A 17,794-nucleotide genomic window follows, 5' to 3' on the forward strand; every position below is an offset into this window, starting at 1 on the left:
TAATGAGCAAGCAGTTTGTGTTCAAGATTCATTTTGTTGAAACACAGAGCTTGTCACTGTTCATGGAAAAATGGAAGCAAAGCTTCAAATGATATCATAAAAACAAAGCAAATGCAGTCTTATACTGTCATGCTGAATGTCACCTAGATTGTGTTATGCCATAGTATCAGGAATTCATTTTTGATTCAAGAGATGTTTAGAGTGTTGCTTCCTTCATGGAAAAAAATCCATGTTGGTCTGTTTGGGTGGGTTATCCAAAATAGTAGTGTAGTACACTGACTTGATGGTAAGCTTGCTTGCAATAGCATGCTGCAGAAAATGCGTCAGAAATTTCTGTCATTGTTTTTGGTGAGTATTCACACAAGTCAATATTGAATTTAGCTATGGCTTGGAAGAGAGAGGATCAGTGCTGTTTATAAAATCTTACTCACATTTTACAGTAGTTCTCATACTTGGTGTAACAGAGCTGTCGCGCTGTAAGGTCACCTGTTTCCCTGACAAGGTCCAGTACTAGTGCCACTGCAGATTATATAACAGCATTTGCATCAGTGAGGTTGCATAGTTGTTGCCATTTTTGTTTAGATAATTATCGTGTTATGAATTTGATAATTGCAAGTATATAAGCACTTCATGCTCTCTAAAAGTACCGTGCTGTATGTTTGTAATAAGCATCATAAAGTTTTGCTTTCATGCACATAAGATTCTTTTTCTGTAGGGTTTTGACCAGCTCCGAATAGAAGGTTTACTTTGTGACGTGACACTAGTCCCGGGTGATGGAGAGGAGTCATTTCCTGTTCATAGAGCTATGATGGCGTCATCAAGTGATTACTTTAAAGCCATGTTCACAGGTATACTTTTATTCTCTGGAAAAGTATATGCACTCTTTCATGTTTGCTTGATGGTTCACATATACTGAGCTGTATGTAACAGTACTGAACATATTCTTTTTTTTTTATTGTACTTTTTACCAGAAACTGAACATTTTTAGCCAGATGCAAATTTGTATTACATACATTCAACTGTTAACCTATCTCTGGATGGTTTCATTTGAGGAACAGATTCTCTGGCTAGTATTGTTTGTTGACAGGACACTTGGGTTAATGATAAATTCACAGCTCAAGCATAGTAGAAATGGTTTATACGCTAGTATTGGTAGTTATCAGTCACAGCGTTTATTTTGAAAGGTAGGTTAGAGTGGCGTTTGCAGTGTGCATGAAGGAGAGAAAAGTACATAGTGAAAGTCATATTGTATATCTGTGTATACATGTGAGCTGAAGACAGCAAAGTTTACAAAGACTGTGTCTATACATGCATGCATACAGATGGCAATGAAAACTGAAGTTGAGCCCAACTTGTGAGGGAGTAAGAGCCCATCCTGTCACTGGGCATAAAATTAGTCTTGGGGGGTACTGCTGCGTTGCTTTATGCACTTCTATTCATGTACCACAAGCACACTAAGGGAATATTTGGATAATATGCATGACTTTTAAAAAGTCACTGTTAAGCAAGTATATTTTTGATAACCCCAGAGAACAAAAACTATTAGCACAATGACTTGGGTAACAGAAAATAGAAAGGGTTGTTGCCAAGCTAAAAAAAAAAAAAAAAAAAAAAAAAAAAAAACAGAAATACTGCAGATTTATTAGAAATTTTGGAAAAACAATGCAAAAATAAAAACAGCAGAGGAAGGGGGGAACCAAGAAAAAACAAATGGAAACATTTATGGAAGACTTAAACATGCCAAGGTTGGAGGAAGATGAGACTCTAGAATTAATAGCTAAGATGGGAGTGGGTGTAAAAATGAAGTATGATCAACTGACTGGGAAATCTCCAGGATTGCCTGGTATTCCTGTGGATATTTGGAAGTTAACGGGGGCTGATACAGATCTGGAAGGTTTCCTGCAACAATATTTTAAAAAGGAGCAGAGTACAAAGGATCAGTCCAGATAAAATCACTTTAGCTAGCAGATCTTGCGACTCTCTGGTATAGTCTCTGCGGGTGAAATAAAGAAGCCTTGTTAAAATTTTAAGTACTTTATTCCATTGATTGATGAGTGTTCTTGTTCTAAACTAGAAATTTAGGGAAAGGCAGCATTTTGCATAGAGTTTTTAATGTACTATTGCTCAAGTCCAGCAAAGCACAAAGCCAAGCAGACCCTAATGGAACAGACTGCTTGTCTTGGGTAGTGTATGGTAGGCAGTTTTAGAGGTTACAGTTGAGCCTTCTATCTTTTGTTTTACCCAAGGTAGTAATTTTTCTTCAGTGAAAAAGGTGCAAAGTAATGGATTGCTACCATGAACATTTTATTATGCTACTATCATTTCTGGTAAGTATGTAAACTTCAGAAAAGTTTGTCCAGCAGAATAAGTGCCATTATTTATTAACTTGTCATCAAAACTCAAAGGGTATAACTAAAGTCTCTGTGCAAAGTTGCATTTCCTTATTGTTAGGATGTTCCAGATATTTTTAGTTCAACACTGTTGGCATTTACTTTTATTGTGAAAAGATAACAGTTGTATATTTAAGCCACCCACACAAAGCAACAGTTGAATCAAAATCCATGTATTGCATTGTGCAGTGTTCGGAAAACACATATATAGACAATTCTGTCAAATTTTAAGGTGGTGTTTTAAGCATGTGGGTAATTCCTACCTCTCTTTCCTTTTTAGGAGGAATGAAGGAACAAGATCTCACATGCATTAAGCTTCATGGTGTGAATAGAATAGGTTTAAGGAAGATTATTGATTTTATTTATACTGCAAAGCTCTCCTTAAATATGGACAATTTGCAAGACACATTGGAGGCTGCCAGTTTTCTACAAATTCTCCCTGTTCTAGATTTCTGTAAAGTATTTCTTATATCTGGGGTAAGTATGACATTTAACTTGACAACACCATATTATCATTGTACATTAGAGTATGTATTTGTAAATAGTACAAAAGAAAGTGGTTTGTGCTCCATCTTCAAGCCTTTTTTTTTTTTTGCTGCTCCACGAGTGATAGAGTATCAGTACATTTGTGTTCTCTAAGCAGTATGTAGAACAGCTTTAAGTTCCAGTTTGTTATGCTCCGTTTCTTGTACAGTTGATTGTATTGTTACCTTTTTTTTTTTTGTGTCATGTTTTGACTATGATTTATAACTTTAGGAAGCTGGTGACCTCCACTGAAGGACAAAACCAAGTGTGAGTATGGTAAAGATACCACTGGAAGATCCAACTTCATTGACTACTCTGTCTTGACGAGTATATGTTTAATGGGCATTGTGCTTTATTCAGTTTGTCATTGCAGTGAAAATGCACACGTTTAGGCACCCTTCTAAGTAGTGTAAAAATAGCCCTCTTTCAGAGGTAGTTGCATTTTCAAACAGCAGGTATATTTAAACATATGAAGAAAATGAATAAGAAGTTTAGCAGATAGTTTCAACTGGCAGATAGCATGAGGCCTTTGTGACCCTGTCAGCTCTTCAAGGGCCAGAAGACAACTCTCCTGGAGAGAGACAATTTGCCACCCTTGGCTGTCATGTCTTTAGTTTTTCTTTTCCATCTGCCAAAGCCCCTTTGAACACTAGCAGTAAGATACAGGTATCTTTGCATGGAATTAATTGCCTTTAATGAGTGTCTCTAACAATTTTATCCACAGCCCCTGGGACCTGAAAAGGCAACATTATTTTGGGGGGGGGGGCTGACCTGCCTTCATTGGAGTCCATAGGCCCAGTGCTTGCCTGTAAAATTTCTCTGCCAATGCTGGTCTCAGCCCCTTGCTCTTTTTGCCTGCATTTCACAGAAGATGGTAACATTGTTATGGTTCCATTCCCATTTTCCCTCTTTGGATGAGTTTCCACATATAGACCATGACTCCTCCATCCAAGAAAAGAAGGGAGACCTCTCTTGTACTGTCCTGAAGATGATGTAGGTAATGTGAGGGACTTCTATCATACATGGCCCACACTTGCTTCCCTCTTGACTGTGACACCCAAAACAATGATTCCCCTCTCTTCAGGCTTCCTCCCAGATGACATGTCTTCCCTTAATCAGTTGTAGGAAAACATCAGATTCAGACTGCCACAAAAAGTAGTTGGATCTTCTGGTGCAGAAAACCTAAACCAAGTATTATTCTTCCATTAATTCAATTGCTTGAACATAGTTTTGAAAGTGCCTTCTTAGGATGTTACTCTCTGCCACTAATATCCAAATGCAAGACTGCTTGCACAGAGTGGAAGGAAAATTCAAGTGCTTGTACAGCAACCCAGAGATTGTTCTTGCAGTGATCTGACTGGATGCAGCAAGGGGATCGGAACTGATACAGACTGTCAGTACAGTGCCCAATGATGATTAAGAAAAACAAATGTAGTAGATACGGCTGGTAAAAATTTGTATATGCATGTGTTATCTCAATTAAGGCTGTTAACTGACCAAATCATATGCTCAGTTGACATTATTGATGCAGTTTTAATGCAGCTCTTTCATACCTGTTACAAAACTGTCATTAACATTAGTATGCTAATTACATTTGGTTATGATGCCTTGAATATTTCGCCGTGGTACCATCTTGGCTTGGATATCAGGCAACATGCTTGGGTAGGATTTACTTGGCCCTTGTATGGTGACACCATCAAAACTTGCCCCTGGACCAAGAATAATCTTGCTGTTACTGGCACACAAAGTATTTAAAAAAAAAAAAGAGAGAGAGAGAAAAAAATGGCTTCCCTCCCTTACTGCAGTAGAAGCTTTTCCACCAACGCATTGTCCTTTTTTTCAAATCAGTTGTAAAGCTTTAGCAATTCAGTTGGAAGAGGCCTTTCATAGAGGATCATCAGGAAGGCTTGCAAAGAGGATCAGTGGGAAGATGTCAGAGATGATGGCAGGGGTAATTTGACAGACAGTATTCACTCTACCCAGCCAAGACGATGCCTTTTGGTTCTAACTACCCTGCCCCACTCCCTCTGGCTTGTGCATCCCTCCCTGACCACAAACATGGGTGAGGGTGCATGAGGAATGGATGCAGAATATAAGATCAAGTTCATATTTCCATAACTTGGTATGGAGGACGTCTTCCAGTTCACCAGATGATTCAACAGAGGCCATCCAAAATAAGATCCTGTTGTCATTAACTGTAGAAGGAGTTCCACATCAGAGTAAGGGAAATGATTTTTTTCCTGGTTCATGGAAAATGGCAGCATCAGGGGCACTTTTTGGACTTAAATACCAGTACGATGATAGGTTCAGAGTGCTAATTCTTCAGGTTTTATCTTATGGTCATCCTGGGCATGTGGGCTTCTTAATTGTAATTTTCTGTCTGTCTGTAGCAGGGTTGCCAGATTTCCAGCCCCCCCAGGTAGGGAGAGAGAAAAAAAAGGTCTCTCACGGCAAGTGAAGACCAAAAAAAAAAAAAAAAAGGATCTATAATGCGGAACATAGTTCCACATTAAAGAACACTGGCTCTGCAATAAACACGGAGCTTCTCATGTTTAATGCATTGCAAGTGAAGAACAAAAAAAAAAAAAAAAAAAAAAAAAAGGTCTATAATGCGGAACACAGTTACACATTAAAGAACAGTAGCTCAGTAGCTCTGCACTAAACACGGAGCTTCTCATGTTTAATGCATTGCAGTTCCGCATTCAACACAAGTAGCTCCGTGTTTAGCGATTTTTGATTGGCCCGTATACCAGCATATGGGTCAGTCAAAAATCACTAAACACGGAGCTTCTCGTGTTTAATGCGGAACACAAGAAGCTCCATGTTTAACAATTTTTGATTGGCCCATATGCCAGGTATACGGGACAATCAAAAAAAAAAAAGAAAGCGGAGGCTGGCCGGGATTTAAACCGGCAGGGCGGGACTCGGGATCAGGCTGCTGATCTCGGGACAGTCCCGCCCAAATAGGGACGTCTGGCAACCCTGGTCTGTAGCATAGACAACACTTGGGATTTGTAGTTGATATGGAACTTTTTCAGATCACTTCTGTCCTCCTTGGCTTTCTGCTGCTGACAGTGTTTGCAAAAATCATTGGATCCAGTCTTTGCTTACCTCCTCTCATAGTGAAGGGCTTCCTTTCTGCCCTTACCAGGATGACTGCCTATTTCAGGCACTGTCCCACCAAGATTGCAATCTGCTGCCTCAGTCTATATTTCTGAGCTACCAGAAATTGAATCACCCTCCTTCTCATATACTCTGTTTACTGTGGGCCATCCTGGGCAAAAAGAGGTGCAAACTATTCCTCTGTCAAATTGCAGTTCCGTTTTTTCCCAGGCAGCCATGCAGCCATCTATGGTAGCAAGGATTATCTTCAACTGTGACCTGCGTCTCCCCCTTCATCCTTATGGTCTCATTATCCAGGCTCCATGTGAGAAAGTCTAGTTGTACCTGAGAAACCGGTGGTGTCCGCACATCCTGTTCAAAGAAAAAAATGCTTGCAGTCATTCCATCCATCCATGACTTATTCAGATAGTGTGCAACTATTGTGATAACTAGTCTAGAGATATTTGTACAGCCAAATGAATGCCATATCCAGCCCTTGCACACCTGTTGATGTGAGAAAGCACACAAAGGCACCTTGTGAGACTAGGCACTTGAAATAAGGCCATGCACATCAATATGATATCCACTACTTATACATTCAGATCAACATTGAAGTCCAGAGGCCTCAGAGTGGTCACTTGCAGCCCCCACTGTTTAGAACACCAACAAAGGGCTGTACATTCTTATTCTATATGCAGGGCAGTCATAACAGCCTTGAGGGGGGGTGGGTCTGGCACCAAACAAAACCTTCCTCACAGAATCCCTTTGGCAGCAGCTTTATGCTCTGTCCCCATGACTTGGAGGCCTTCCACAAGCTCTTTTTCCTTTGAGGTATTCCAGAGGTAAACTTGTTTATATGCTTTACAGAATCATTGGACCCTAGAATTCTGCTCATGGCACTCTTAAAAGAGAATATAAACGTGGGTACATTTTCAGTCCCTTGGGACTAAGGCCTTATTTATGTTTTCCTTTCCTTCCTTGCCCATGATTTCCAGAGGAAGGCAGGCAGGGAGGGACAAGGGACACCCTGATTCTGGTATTACTCTTGTGGCCAGGGCAGCAGAAGATTTTACTGTTCACTTTTGCATTATTTGCTTTTCTGGAATATTCTGCCTGCAGGGAACTCATCTAGCCGTCTTGACTTTCTAGACTCTTACCTTTCTCATGTAACTTTCCAACTCAGAGTAGGAAGCTTGAGAAAGGATATTTTGTCAATAGGAATTACTGTAAAAAGGGGGTATAGAAAATGGGCTGGGGGGGGGGCTAGAATTTACTGGGGAAAACTGGAAAAGCAACCAAGGTATTGGGAACAAATATTTAGAAGAAGAAAGGTAATGAAAATATACCGAACTTACAGACATAGCCAACATCCTGGCAGACAGATTCAGCGCAAACTTCTCTCCCCCCCCCCCTTTTCCCCAAAGGAGCAAATGCCTATCCCAACTGAATGTAACCTCCCTGACATCACAGATGCACAGGTGAAAGCTGCCCTCTCCAAAGCAAAAAACACAGCATCTATGGGACCGGGCGGTGTCCCAGGCTGTGTCTTACATGAGCTTCAAGAAGAAATGAACCCTCACATTAAGTCACTGTTCAAACTTAGCCTTACTACAGGATATGTACCCAAAGAATGGCATACAGCTACAGTGGTCCCACTCCACAAAGGTGGTGCCACAACGGACCCCAGAAACTATTGCCCCATAAGCCTGACTAGTCTGGTCTGTAAAGCTATGGAGCGTATTATCATGGAACTCATAAACAAAGACATTGGGAGCCTCCAGACACTGGACCCTACCCAATTCGGCTTTAAGGGCAGATCTTGCCTCTTAAACCTAGTTGATTTCTTTGAACCAGTTACCAAAGCCATAGATGAGGGCGAGGTAGTCCACTCAGCCTACCTGGACCTTGCAAAAGCCTTTGACACAATACCCCACTCGGGCATCATAAATAAGCTTACCAGCTTAAATATCAACCCCTATATCACAAGATGGGTTGCAAACTGGCTCGGAGATGGAACCCACATGGTCAGAATCGCAGGTGCCATGTCCGAATCCAAACCAGTTGCAAGTGGCGTCCCACAGGGCTCAGTTCTGGGACCTCTCTTGTTCAGTATATACCTCTCTGAGGTTCAGGCTAACACTGGAGGATCATGGCTGACAAAGTTCGCAGATGACTGCAAACTGGCATAATCGAATCTCCAACTGACACAAGTATCCTCCAAAAGGGTGTCACAAAGACGGATGTTTGGTGCCAGAGCCACGGCCTCAAGCTAAATGCTAAAAAGTGCATAGTCATCCCCTTTGGGAAAAACAAGGTGCCCACAAATTACCACATAGGTGGTAATCCATTAAGTACGGAAGAAGTAATTAGAGATTTGGGGACCAACGTAGATAGTAATCTCTCCTTTGATAATCACGTTGCCAAAGTGGTTAGAAAGACCTTCTATATAGCCCACCTTATCACGAAAGGGTTTGCATCTAGATCAAGAGAGGTCATTGTGCCCCTCTACTTGTCACTCATCAGGCCCATAATTGAATACAATGCCCCTTTTGGGATGTACCTTACCCGACACCTGCAGTAACTGGAGAGACCCCAAAAGTACCTCACCAAGAGGATCATGGGCTACAAACAGATGTCCTATGCAGCTCGACTAAAGAAACTCCAGCTCTATTCAGTTGCTTACCGCCTACTCAGAGGCGATCTATGCCTGACGTACAAAGCCATGTCAAACCCAGAATTAATGGACATGCTCCACCTCAAAAAATCCAAGTCCCTTAGAGCTACATGCTCCAGGGACCTAAACCTCAGCACAAAAATAAATAGGACATGCTGGAGGGACAGATTAATTTCCCAGAGGCTTCCCTCACTCTGGAAAGAATCCCAATTCATGTTAGACATAGCCCCTCGCTGACCCTCTTCAAGCGAAATCTGGGCGCGTGGATGGGAAATCGCAAATTCACCCCTGGGATCTCTTCTGTGTCCCTGCTAGACAGAGGGTCAGTAAACTAATCTTAAAAGGGTACCTTCTGTGACCTACTTTACAGAGGCACAGAAGGCTAATCTAATAGGGAGGCGGAAGCCAAATACACTCTGGCTAGACTTATAAATGCCCTAGGGCAGATAGCCTAGTATCTACCTATGAACCTATGAAGTGGTATGAGGCCTTGCAGAAGTTTGAACAGCAGATTAGAGACTGCCTTCCCTTCCAGGAGCTGTTGGCAGAGTGTAGACAAAGAGAAGAAGATAGAGGAGTGGTAAGTGCAAGATCATCCTTAAGTCAAGTCTAGAAAATAAGTTGTTTAAAAAAAAAATATATATATATATATAAATATATATATATATATATATATATATATATAATTTGATGATAAGTATAAGAATCTATTAGAGGAGTTTAGAAAAGATTGGGAAGAGGGAAAAGGCATTTCACAAAGGAATAATGAGAGGGCATCTTTTTGACTCCCAAGTAGTATGCAAGTCCAGAACGCATAGAATTTTTGCTTGGAAAGTGCTGGGTGGGTATTTCGTACCACCAGGAAGACTTAATTTAATTAGCAGCTGCTAGAGGTGTGACGAGAGAGCCTGTGGTAACTGGGAGCATGTTTTTTTTGAGTGTGACGAGTTGCCAGATTTTAAAAATTTTCTACAGAGTACTGCATCAGAAATGGGGGAAGAATTGCTATAACTAAGGAAATTTGTTTCTGCTGGAGCAGAGGATCAGAATTGCCTAGACATTGTCATGCCTTACTAAGTTTAATGCTATTGGGTGCTGACAAAGCAATTACTAGAAAATGTAAATCAAAACCTAAACCAACTATAATTGAAATACTGAATATCATAAAAGAGATGGTGGAACTGGAGGTGATATCTTTAGAAAAGGGAAGTAGCAAATTATATAGAAGTAAATCGAATTTCTGGGAACAGTACATATAGAATTATGTTTAGGGGAAGTGAGGTTTAAGCGAAGGCAAGAATTATGTAATTTATGTAATGGTAGAGTGAGTGACAGTTCCTAGAAAGAAAGCACATGTAATGCATGTAAATGATTTTTTTTATTAATGTGTATGCTCCTGTGTCTTGATTGATAATTTTAATAAAGGTGTTGAGTGCCACAGGCCTATTTTTTTTTTATTTATCTAAAACACCTAAACTCTGCAGTCTGGAAAAGAAGACCTTAATCCTTTATTGCGACTCTGACCGTATGTCTTGTAGTTGGTGCTTTATCTTTTCCTCCACAGAGCTAGGCCATACCCATTTGGAGAGCTCTTTTATGTTCATCATATTGATTAATGTTGCAGTAGCTTTTGCTATATGTATTTTATCCTGCCAAAGATATAACAACCGGGCAGCTTCCAAAACTTCAGGGCACCTTTCACGCACCCAAACTGTCAGACAGATTGAGGTGAGCAGACTAACAAAAGTTTGGGTGCCACCTTTGTTTTACTTTACAGCTGTTTAGACTATTTTCTAGTTGTTGTATCTTTCGGCTTTTCACAGTTAGGGGTCGCAACAGCTGAACTCTGGTCCGCTAATGATTGGCAGTATATTTTTACGTGCTGGCTTGCCGGGCCTAACGCACAGCCTTCAACGAAGGAACGCCCATTCACGCATGTCGCCACACAGAAGACGCTCTAACTGAGAATTGAACGGGCAACGTCTGACAGTGAGGTGACAACGCTACCACAGCACCACCACCACCACCTAGTATTTGTAAGATTTTAAGTTTGGACTGTATGCGTTTGGTAATTTTAAGGGTCATGATATCTCCAGAAAATGTAATAAAAAAATGCTTGCCAAAGGCAAAATCCATCAGAATTCTAGCATTTACATTGTCTTTTCTGGGAGGTGGGGGTGAAGTGCCATGAAGGTTTTCTCCTATGACAACTGCACATTTAATAAAAAGATACTGCATTGAGGGGGCTGGAAATTTGAAGGCTTTCCTTAAGTACAAGTACTTTGTAGCAGTGGCTCAATGGCACATCTGCTAGTTCAATGGATAACCATTTGCAGCTGTTCCATTGTAAATGCATCTGTTGGAGAGGAGAAAGCCTGACAGATTTACTCCCTGCCTGCTGGTTTCTTGGAGGACTTGGTGACTTTACCAGTCCTACTGAAGCATGAGGGTGGCAGATTCATAGAGGAGTTAACTTGTTCACTCTAGGTTTTAAAGCCTTGGTCTAGATTGTTCTGTCTGTTCTGATTCTCCCCTTCCCGAAGTAGGAATTTGGGTTATGTGGCTAACCATATAAAGTAAGTGAAACCTCCAGGTACTTTGACAGTTTCTAAGTGTCCATGTGTGCTCTTATCTGTATGATTCACTTGCTAAAGTAAACTGAAAGGGGAAGTGCAGAATGATGTTGAGTGCTATTTTTTTCTCTCCACCCTGTTTTTTTTTATCCCTTAACCTCCTTGAATCTGGTTATACTGGGAAGCGCAAAAGGCTTGCTGATAGCATTGTTGGACCCTGAACAGAATAACCCGTTACTGCCACAGGACAAGATCCCGCAGTTGAGTTGGTTCTTAAAAACACCTCTGTTAAATTAACACTTAAGACATACCAGATATACATTATTAAAAAAGAAAAACAACCACATTAACATTTTTTTATTTACAGACACACATACATGTTTTTAAAAGAAATCTTAGTCTAGCATTACATAAATCACTCTATTATTGGCTTCCGTTCAGCATCACTCCTCCTGAACATTATTTTGCATGTATTCCCACAAATTCCGTTTATTTCTGTGCAGTTTGCTCCTTCCCTTTTCTACAGATCCCACTTTCTAGTTCTTTTATCTATTTTACAATATTCAATACCTCAAATATATTTTTTTGGATTTTGATTAACTTTTTCTAGTAATTGCTTTTTTTGATAGCTAACAGAAATACTGCTTTCCTATATCTAGATAATTCAAATCCTGCCCCAGCTCAAAAGAATAATTTCCTTTGTTGCAGGCATTTGCTCCAAAAGTATTTCTAACAGAGTTCTCGAGAGTTTTTAAAATCTAAATAGTGATAACACTACCAAAACATGTCCCAGTTGCACCTTTCTTCCTCATCACATCTCCACCATTCTACCTGAGGAAAAATTATTTGAAGTCTGTTTGGGGTTTAAAAGTACATCTGAAAATACTTCTGTGCAAAAATCCCGAACCTTATTGACTTTGTTGCATACTTGGGAGACATACATATGGCCTCCCATTGTTCCCTTGTACATTGCTTTTTTTAGTCTTTCTTCCCAGTCTTTTCTAATCTCCTCTTGTTTTTATAGCCATCACACTTTTATATACCATACTAATTATCCCCTTTTTAACAGTGGCATCTTTCTAGATTTGACGAAAAACTCTCTGAGTAGGCCTTTCACTTTAGATTCCCCCATCCCTTTCTATTTGCTTGTACTCTGATAGCAATCCCTGATTGAGAATGCATATTAGCGACTGCCTCCCCCAACTACTTCTTGGCCTTATCCTACTCTGTTAGCTTTTTCCCTCTAGTTATTTGCTTCAAGTACCTTGGATCCTTTGCCAATTTTCTCCAGTAAACTCCATCCTCCTCTTGTCTGTTTTCTGCACCCCAACTTGCGGTCATCCTCCTTGGCAAAATATTCTTTCTCCATTCCTTTGTTGCCATAATGTTAAACAAATACACTGCCTTGCTGGTATATGGTTAGTACTGCCCTGCTGCCCCATCTCTGGCAGTTTCTCAAAGCTCAGAACTCCTTCCCCTGCCACTCTGTGGGTGTGGTGACCCAATCACTTGCAAGGACAGGGACTGCCTTTCAGACCCACAAACAGGACCCATTCAGTTTTCTAGTGGCATATTATAGAAGGATCTCCAAGAAGACTTCTAACTCTGGACCTTAGAGCTGCTGGGCTCTGATAAGAAATTTCCTTCCTCTGCCTTTTATTTCAGAGCTTAAATAGTGTATTTTGCTACTTTCACTTTTTTTCTCATTAGAAATGTATATGTTGCTGTACACTTTGACTAGCACAGTGAGGATTATGATTTAAAAGATTAATTTGGAAGTTTTGAAAGGAAAACGTGCTGATATTGCTTTTTTGTTGGGGGTGGGCCACACTTTGCGTACCTAAAAAAAAACATGCATCTAAATCAAGAAATGTGCCACAGTCTGTGACTTGTGACTCAATAGTTTAGTTTTGGGCAGGCTGTTTGACCACTCACCACCTTGGTCCTCTAGTGTGGTGGTAGTGCCACGACTGTACATGACATGAGGGTTAGACATGTCCTTCGGGGCTGTACTGTTGCCTGGTTTAAGTATGGGAAAGCCAAACTCTTTATATGCAGGGGAAATAGTATGCAGAATCTGTTGCCAGTGTTGCTATGTCTCCCTTGGGGGTTCTCCCACTAGTGTAGTACATACCCAATACATTGGAGGGCAACAGTCTGACTACATTTCAGCTGAGCTGGTGGCTATGGATAGATCCATTATTCAGGCAGTTGATTATGGGGTGCAAAACTGGGTTTTGACCAGTGCCGGTGCTTTCAACCCTAGGATCCTGACTATGTAAGGGGATCTGGTATCTGAGGTTTCAGAAGTATCACAGTCTCATCAGTTTGTTTCCTGTAAAGACCGGTTCAGTCAACCAAGCAGGTTACTTTCTTCTGTGTTGACTAACTTTAGGAATGTATTCTTTGGGAGCAATTATTGGCTGCACTCTACATCAGAAGGGGTATATGTTCTTTTTGAGGGCGAGGCCTTTGATTCCTCCACTGATCACTGCTTTGGAGGATATTTCTAAGTAAGTTTGCAGTTTTTCTGTGCTGAATGCTTCTCTAATAAAGATAGTGTTTTCCAAACCCAGTCCCTTCAGGATTTCTAGACAACTGGCCAGAATCTCAGGGGAAAGAACTGGTGCAGGTCAGCAGGTAATTTCTAAAGTGTTGGCTACCAGTGTGTTTAGGTTTGTTGGTGTATGTATAGTTTAGAAGAGTTTGCAGCATAGTCTTCTTTGGGAATATTATTGGAAACTATTTAAGTGTCTGTATATGATTTATGTGCCTTGGAATGGGCCGAGACTTTTTCCTAGAAATACAGAGACATTGGATGTGATTGGGAGGTATTCTTGATTAGTAAGCCAGAATCTTTTTGATGAATTTAAAAATATTTTGAATGCTTCACTTCATTCTGATTGTGTTTTTGGTACACTGGGATGACGGAGGTAAACTGCTGCAAGGGGTGTCGTATTCCCAAGTTTCCCTCCAGTTAGCATGATAACTTTCAGTGGTCTTTCTATCAGATATCCCAACCATATAAAAAGCAAGGTACTCTGAAGGAAATGGCAGGATGAGATGTCCACCAAACCTAATGGAAAGGGTTCCTTTCCCTAAAAGGATAAGACCCTTCCATCTTTTGACTTTGCTGAGGTGTGGCATCAGTCATTCTCCAGTTCCCTCTGGGTACCCTGACTTGACAGTTGTCTTTCAACAAGGTGGCATTTCTGTCAGTGGTTTTCAGTGTATGAAAGGGACATCTGCTTCCATCCTAGGGAATTCAGCCTCACCTGTTGTGCCAGAGTTTTATTCCATTTTGTATTCTGGCAAATGCTGGACTCTGGGACCATAGAACTGGTTCATCCTGGGAGAAATTGACTGCCTTTTACTCCAGAATCTTAGTGGTTGTCAAGTGAGAAGCGTCATGGAAACTGGGTTGGCTCTGTCCTTTCTGGATTTGATCTCAGTCTCTGGGGCAACTGGTGCACCCCAGTTTGGAACATCTACAACTGGCAGCCTGGATAATTTAGTCATAGCTTTGTTTAGGCACTTGTTTCTTCAGGATGTACAAATATTAGAGGCCAGAAAACCTGTTACTAGAAAATAAGTGGTGCCTAAATGGGACCAGAGTCCCCCAGAGGTTACCGTCCCTCTGGTTTTGAAATAGATGGCTTATCATATGTGCCTATTAAAGTGCATTTAGCGCTCTGCTGGTCTACCAATGTATCCATCTCTCTTCTCTTTTGATAAAGCAGTTTGTGAAAAGAGAATTGTATATGAAACCTCCTTGCAAGCAGATTCCTCCTCTGTGGGATCTCAGCTGTGTTTTGGAGAAACTGACCTTGCCTGCTCAGGCTGATCAGAAGTTCCTCATATGAAAAAGTGTTGCTTATTTTGACTTCTGCAAGGTGGTTCTCTGAGCTGCAATCTCTCATGGCAGGACAACCTTATTTGATTTTCCACAGGGATAGGGTTGTGTTATTGTATTAGTCATTCTTTCATACCTAAAGTGGTCTCAGAATTCACCCTGAATCAGTCCATTAACCTCACTGTGTTTTTTCCAGAACCTAAGAATAAGGAAGAGAGGATATTTCATAACTTGGATGTGCATTGGCAGGTCAAGTACTACCCTTTAGGAAGACTGAAAAGCTAATTTCGTACAGAGGAGCAAAGAAGGGCCAGCAGGTCTTTAAGCAAACCATTTCATGTTGGCTGTCCTCTGGTATTGTCTTTTGTTACACCCACAATCACAATGCAAATCCTGGCAAGGATAAAGTGCATTCTGACTAGGACCTGTTCCTCTTCAGCAATTTATTGGAATGGAGTGGGCTGTAAATATACTAAAGGCAGCAGCTTTGTTCTGTCATTACCTTTTACAAAGCACTGCAAGATGGATCTCTCTTCTAAATCCAGCACAGGCTTTGCTAGGGCCACTCTCTAGGGGGTTCTTCCTAGACTTATCCATCCTCACACCAGGTTGTGTAAGCTTTGGGAATCTCCCCATATGCCAGTAAGGCAAATGTGTGTTAAACATGTTACAGTTAACAGCAGATGATCTTAGAACACACTAACTTACAGGCAGCACACACCCACCCCCAACCTCCCTTTTTGGGTATACATAGGTGCTGGAGTTGCCATTGAGTTTTGATCAGTAGCATTTTTTGTTGTGTATATGTGTTTTTTGGTTTGGAATAGTAGGTGTTTGCATGCTTGTATTTTCATCCTGTCTTCTTTCTGGAACCTTTATGTATACAATATGTATGGTGGCGGTTATTGTCTTTAAAGATCTGCACCCAAAATCCTACTCTGTCCTTGTTTCTTGAGCTCTCCCACCTCACTTCACTTTCATCCCTTTCCGCTTTGAATTATATAACCTTCTGCTTGTGTTATGTATATGAGCCTTAACTGTGTAGATGTTCTTCGTGTTTCACTGTTGCAGTCATCACACTTGGATTATCTGCCTGCAGGTAGCCCTCAGTCGACCCAAATACCAGCGTATTAGTATTTCTGCGTCGGATGCTGTCGCATCTTCCATGACGTCAGGTCGTCAGGGGTATAAAAACAGGCAGCAAACGCCATTACATCAGTCTTCCTTGCCGAGGAGGAGCCCGAAGCAGTTCGCAAGTGCCGGTCAGCCGCTACCTGAAATTTTAATTTTTCGAGTTGATAATCCTGAAGTCTTCTAAAGCTAAGTACCCCGTTGGAGATCCTTTTTTCTTGCTCTAACCGATGTCAGAAAAAGTTAATGGTCTTGCCTGTGGAAAGCAAATACCACAGAGATTTTCATTCTTACTGCATCACCTGTTTAGGCTCAGACCATGACGTCCCTCGCTGTCGGTTTTGTGCCTTAACGCCCGAACCATTCGTCATCGGGCTATGTTTGTTGCTAAATTCTTTTGCTCCCGATCTTAGTTTTCTGAAATGGCTTTGGTAAGCCATCCGACTACCGATCTTCCAAAAAAAACATAAGGATAAAGACAGAGACAGACCGCATAGGTCCAAAACTGCCGACGTTTCCATTGATAGTCGCCAGTCCGCCGGTACTCAGTGAGGTGCCTTTGCAGCCCCTGATGCCTGCTTCTGTGAATTCGCAGGCTTCTGCTGAGACCCATTCAGAGTCTGGTATGCCACGAGATGCTTTTTCGACTATGGAACCAGCAGATGTCTCTACCTTGGATGGGTCCGGAGCTGCTGTGCAGGCACTGGCTTCTGAGGGTGTTTTCCGACCTACCGATGTTCGAATCAACCAACGTCTTTTTTAGCCAAAACTACCGAGTTTCTTAGGCCCAGAGTACGCACTGTGCCTAGAAAACTGACGACCAAAGCGCATGCTCAGGCCCTACATGCCACAAAAACAAATGCTTAGAATGGCTGAAGACCTTATAACGCTAATTAGGGGAAGCCAGCCTTCCCCTGCTAAGAGACTCCATTACCTTTAGATTCTACAGACCAGGAGTCCGATGACTCTGACCTTTCTGATTATCAGGGTATGCCCTTATCAGCCTATGAGGATTCCGATGCAGAGGAATCCATTCCCTCTGCCGCTCCTCCAGAGGATTTCTCTTTTGGTGAAACCTTGCATACTTTTTCCATTTGGAATGCCAAGACTATCCTCAGTCCAAAAGGAGACTCAGAGAATTTTTAGAGCTATCTCAGCACAGGCCTTTAGCTATTCCCCCTGTCCTGGATGTTGTGGATTATGTTTTCATGGAATCCAGACACCTTACCTCTGGCCCCTAGGAAACCTGACAGGTACTACCGAGTACCTGATTCCCACAAGTTTCCTTTCAAGAATCCTACTGCTGATCCAGAGATCATTTCCCAGGGACCTAAAGGTATTAAGTCTACTACAGCCAGAAATCCTACCTCTTTGGACAGGGATTCCAGAGCTTTAGACAGTTGGAGTAAGTAGGTAATATACCTCTGCAACTCTTGCTGTCAGGGCATTGAATTGCCAGTTTCACACATTGAAGTACCAGCAACATGTTATGGAACTCATTAAACAAAAAAATGGTAATATTTCCAGATTGTGCAGAAAGTAAAGA

General features: G+C 41.4%; 1 protein-coding gene across 3 annotated transcripts in view; it reads left to right on the forward strand.

Moving 5' to 3' along the window:
• LOC122789967 (kelch-like protein 13) overlaps positions 1-17,794 on the forward strand; it is a 419,724-nt gene that overhangs the window by 112,575 nt on the left and 289,355 nt on the right. For all 3 annotated transcript variants that reach the window (XM_044057468.1, XM_044057467.1, XM_044057469.1), the window contains exons 3-4: positions 716-848; positions 2,671-2,867. In XM_044057468.1, the coding sequence (XP_043913403.1) occupies positions 716-848; positions 2,671-2,867 (330 nt within the window). The remainder of the gene's footprint in view (positions 1-715; positions 849-2,670; positions 2,868-17,794) is intronic.

The sequence above is a fragment of the Protopterus annectens genome, chromosome 15.part0 (genome assembly GCF_019279795.1).
Source record: "Protopterus annectens isolate FY-2018-M chromosome 15.part0, PAN1.0, whole genome shotgun sequence".
Classification (NCBI taxonomy): Eukaryota; Metazoa; Chordata; order Ceratodontiformes; family Protopteridae; genus Protopterus; species Protopterus annectens.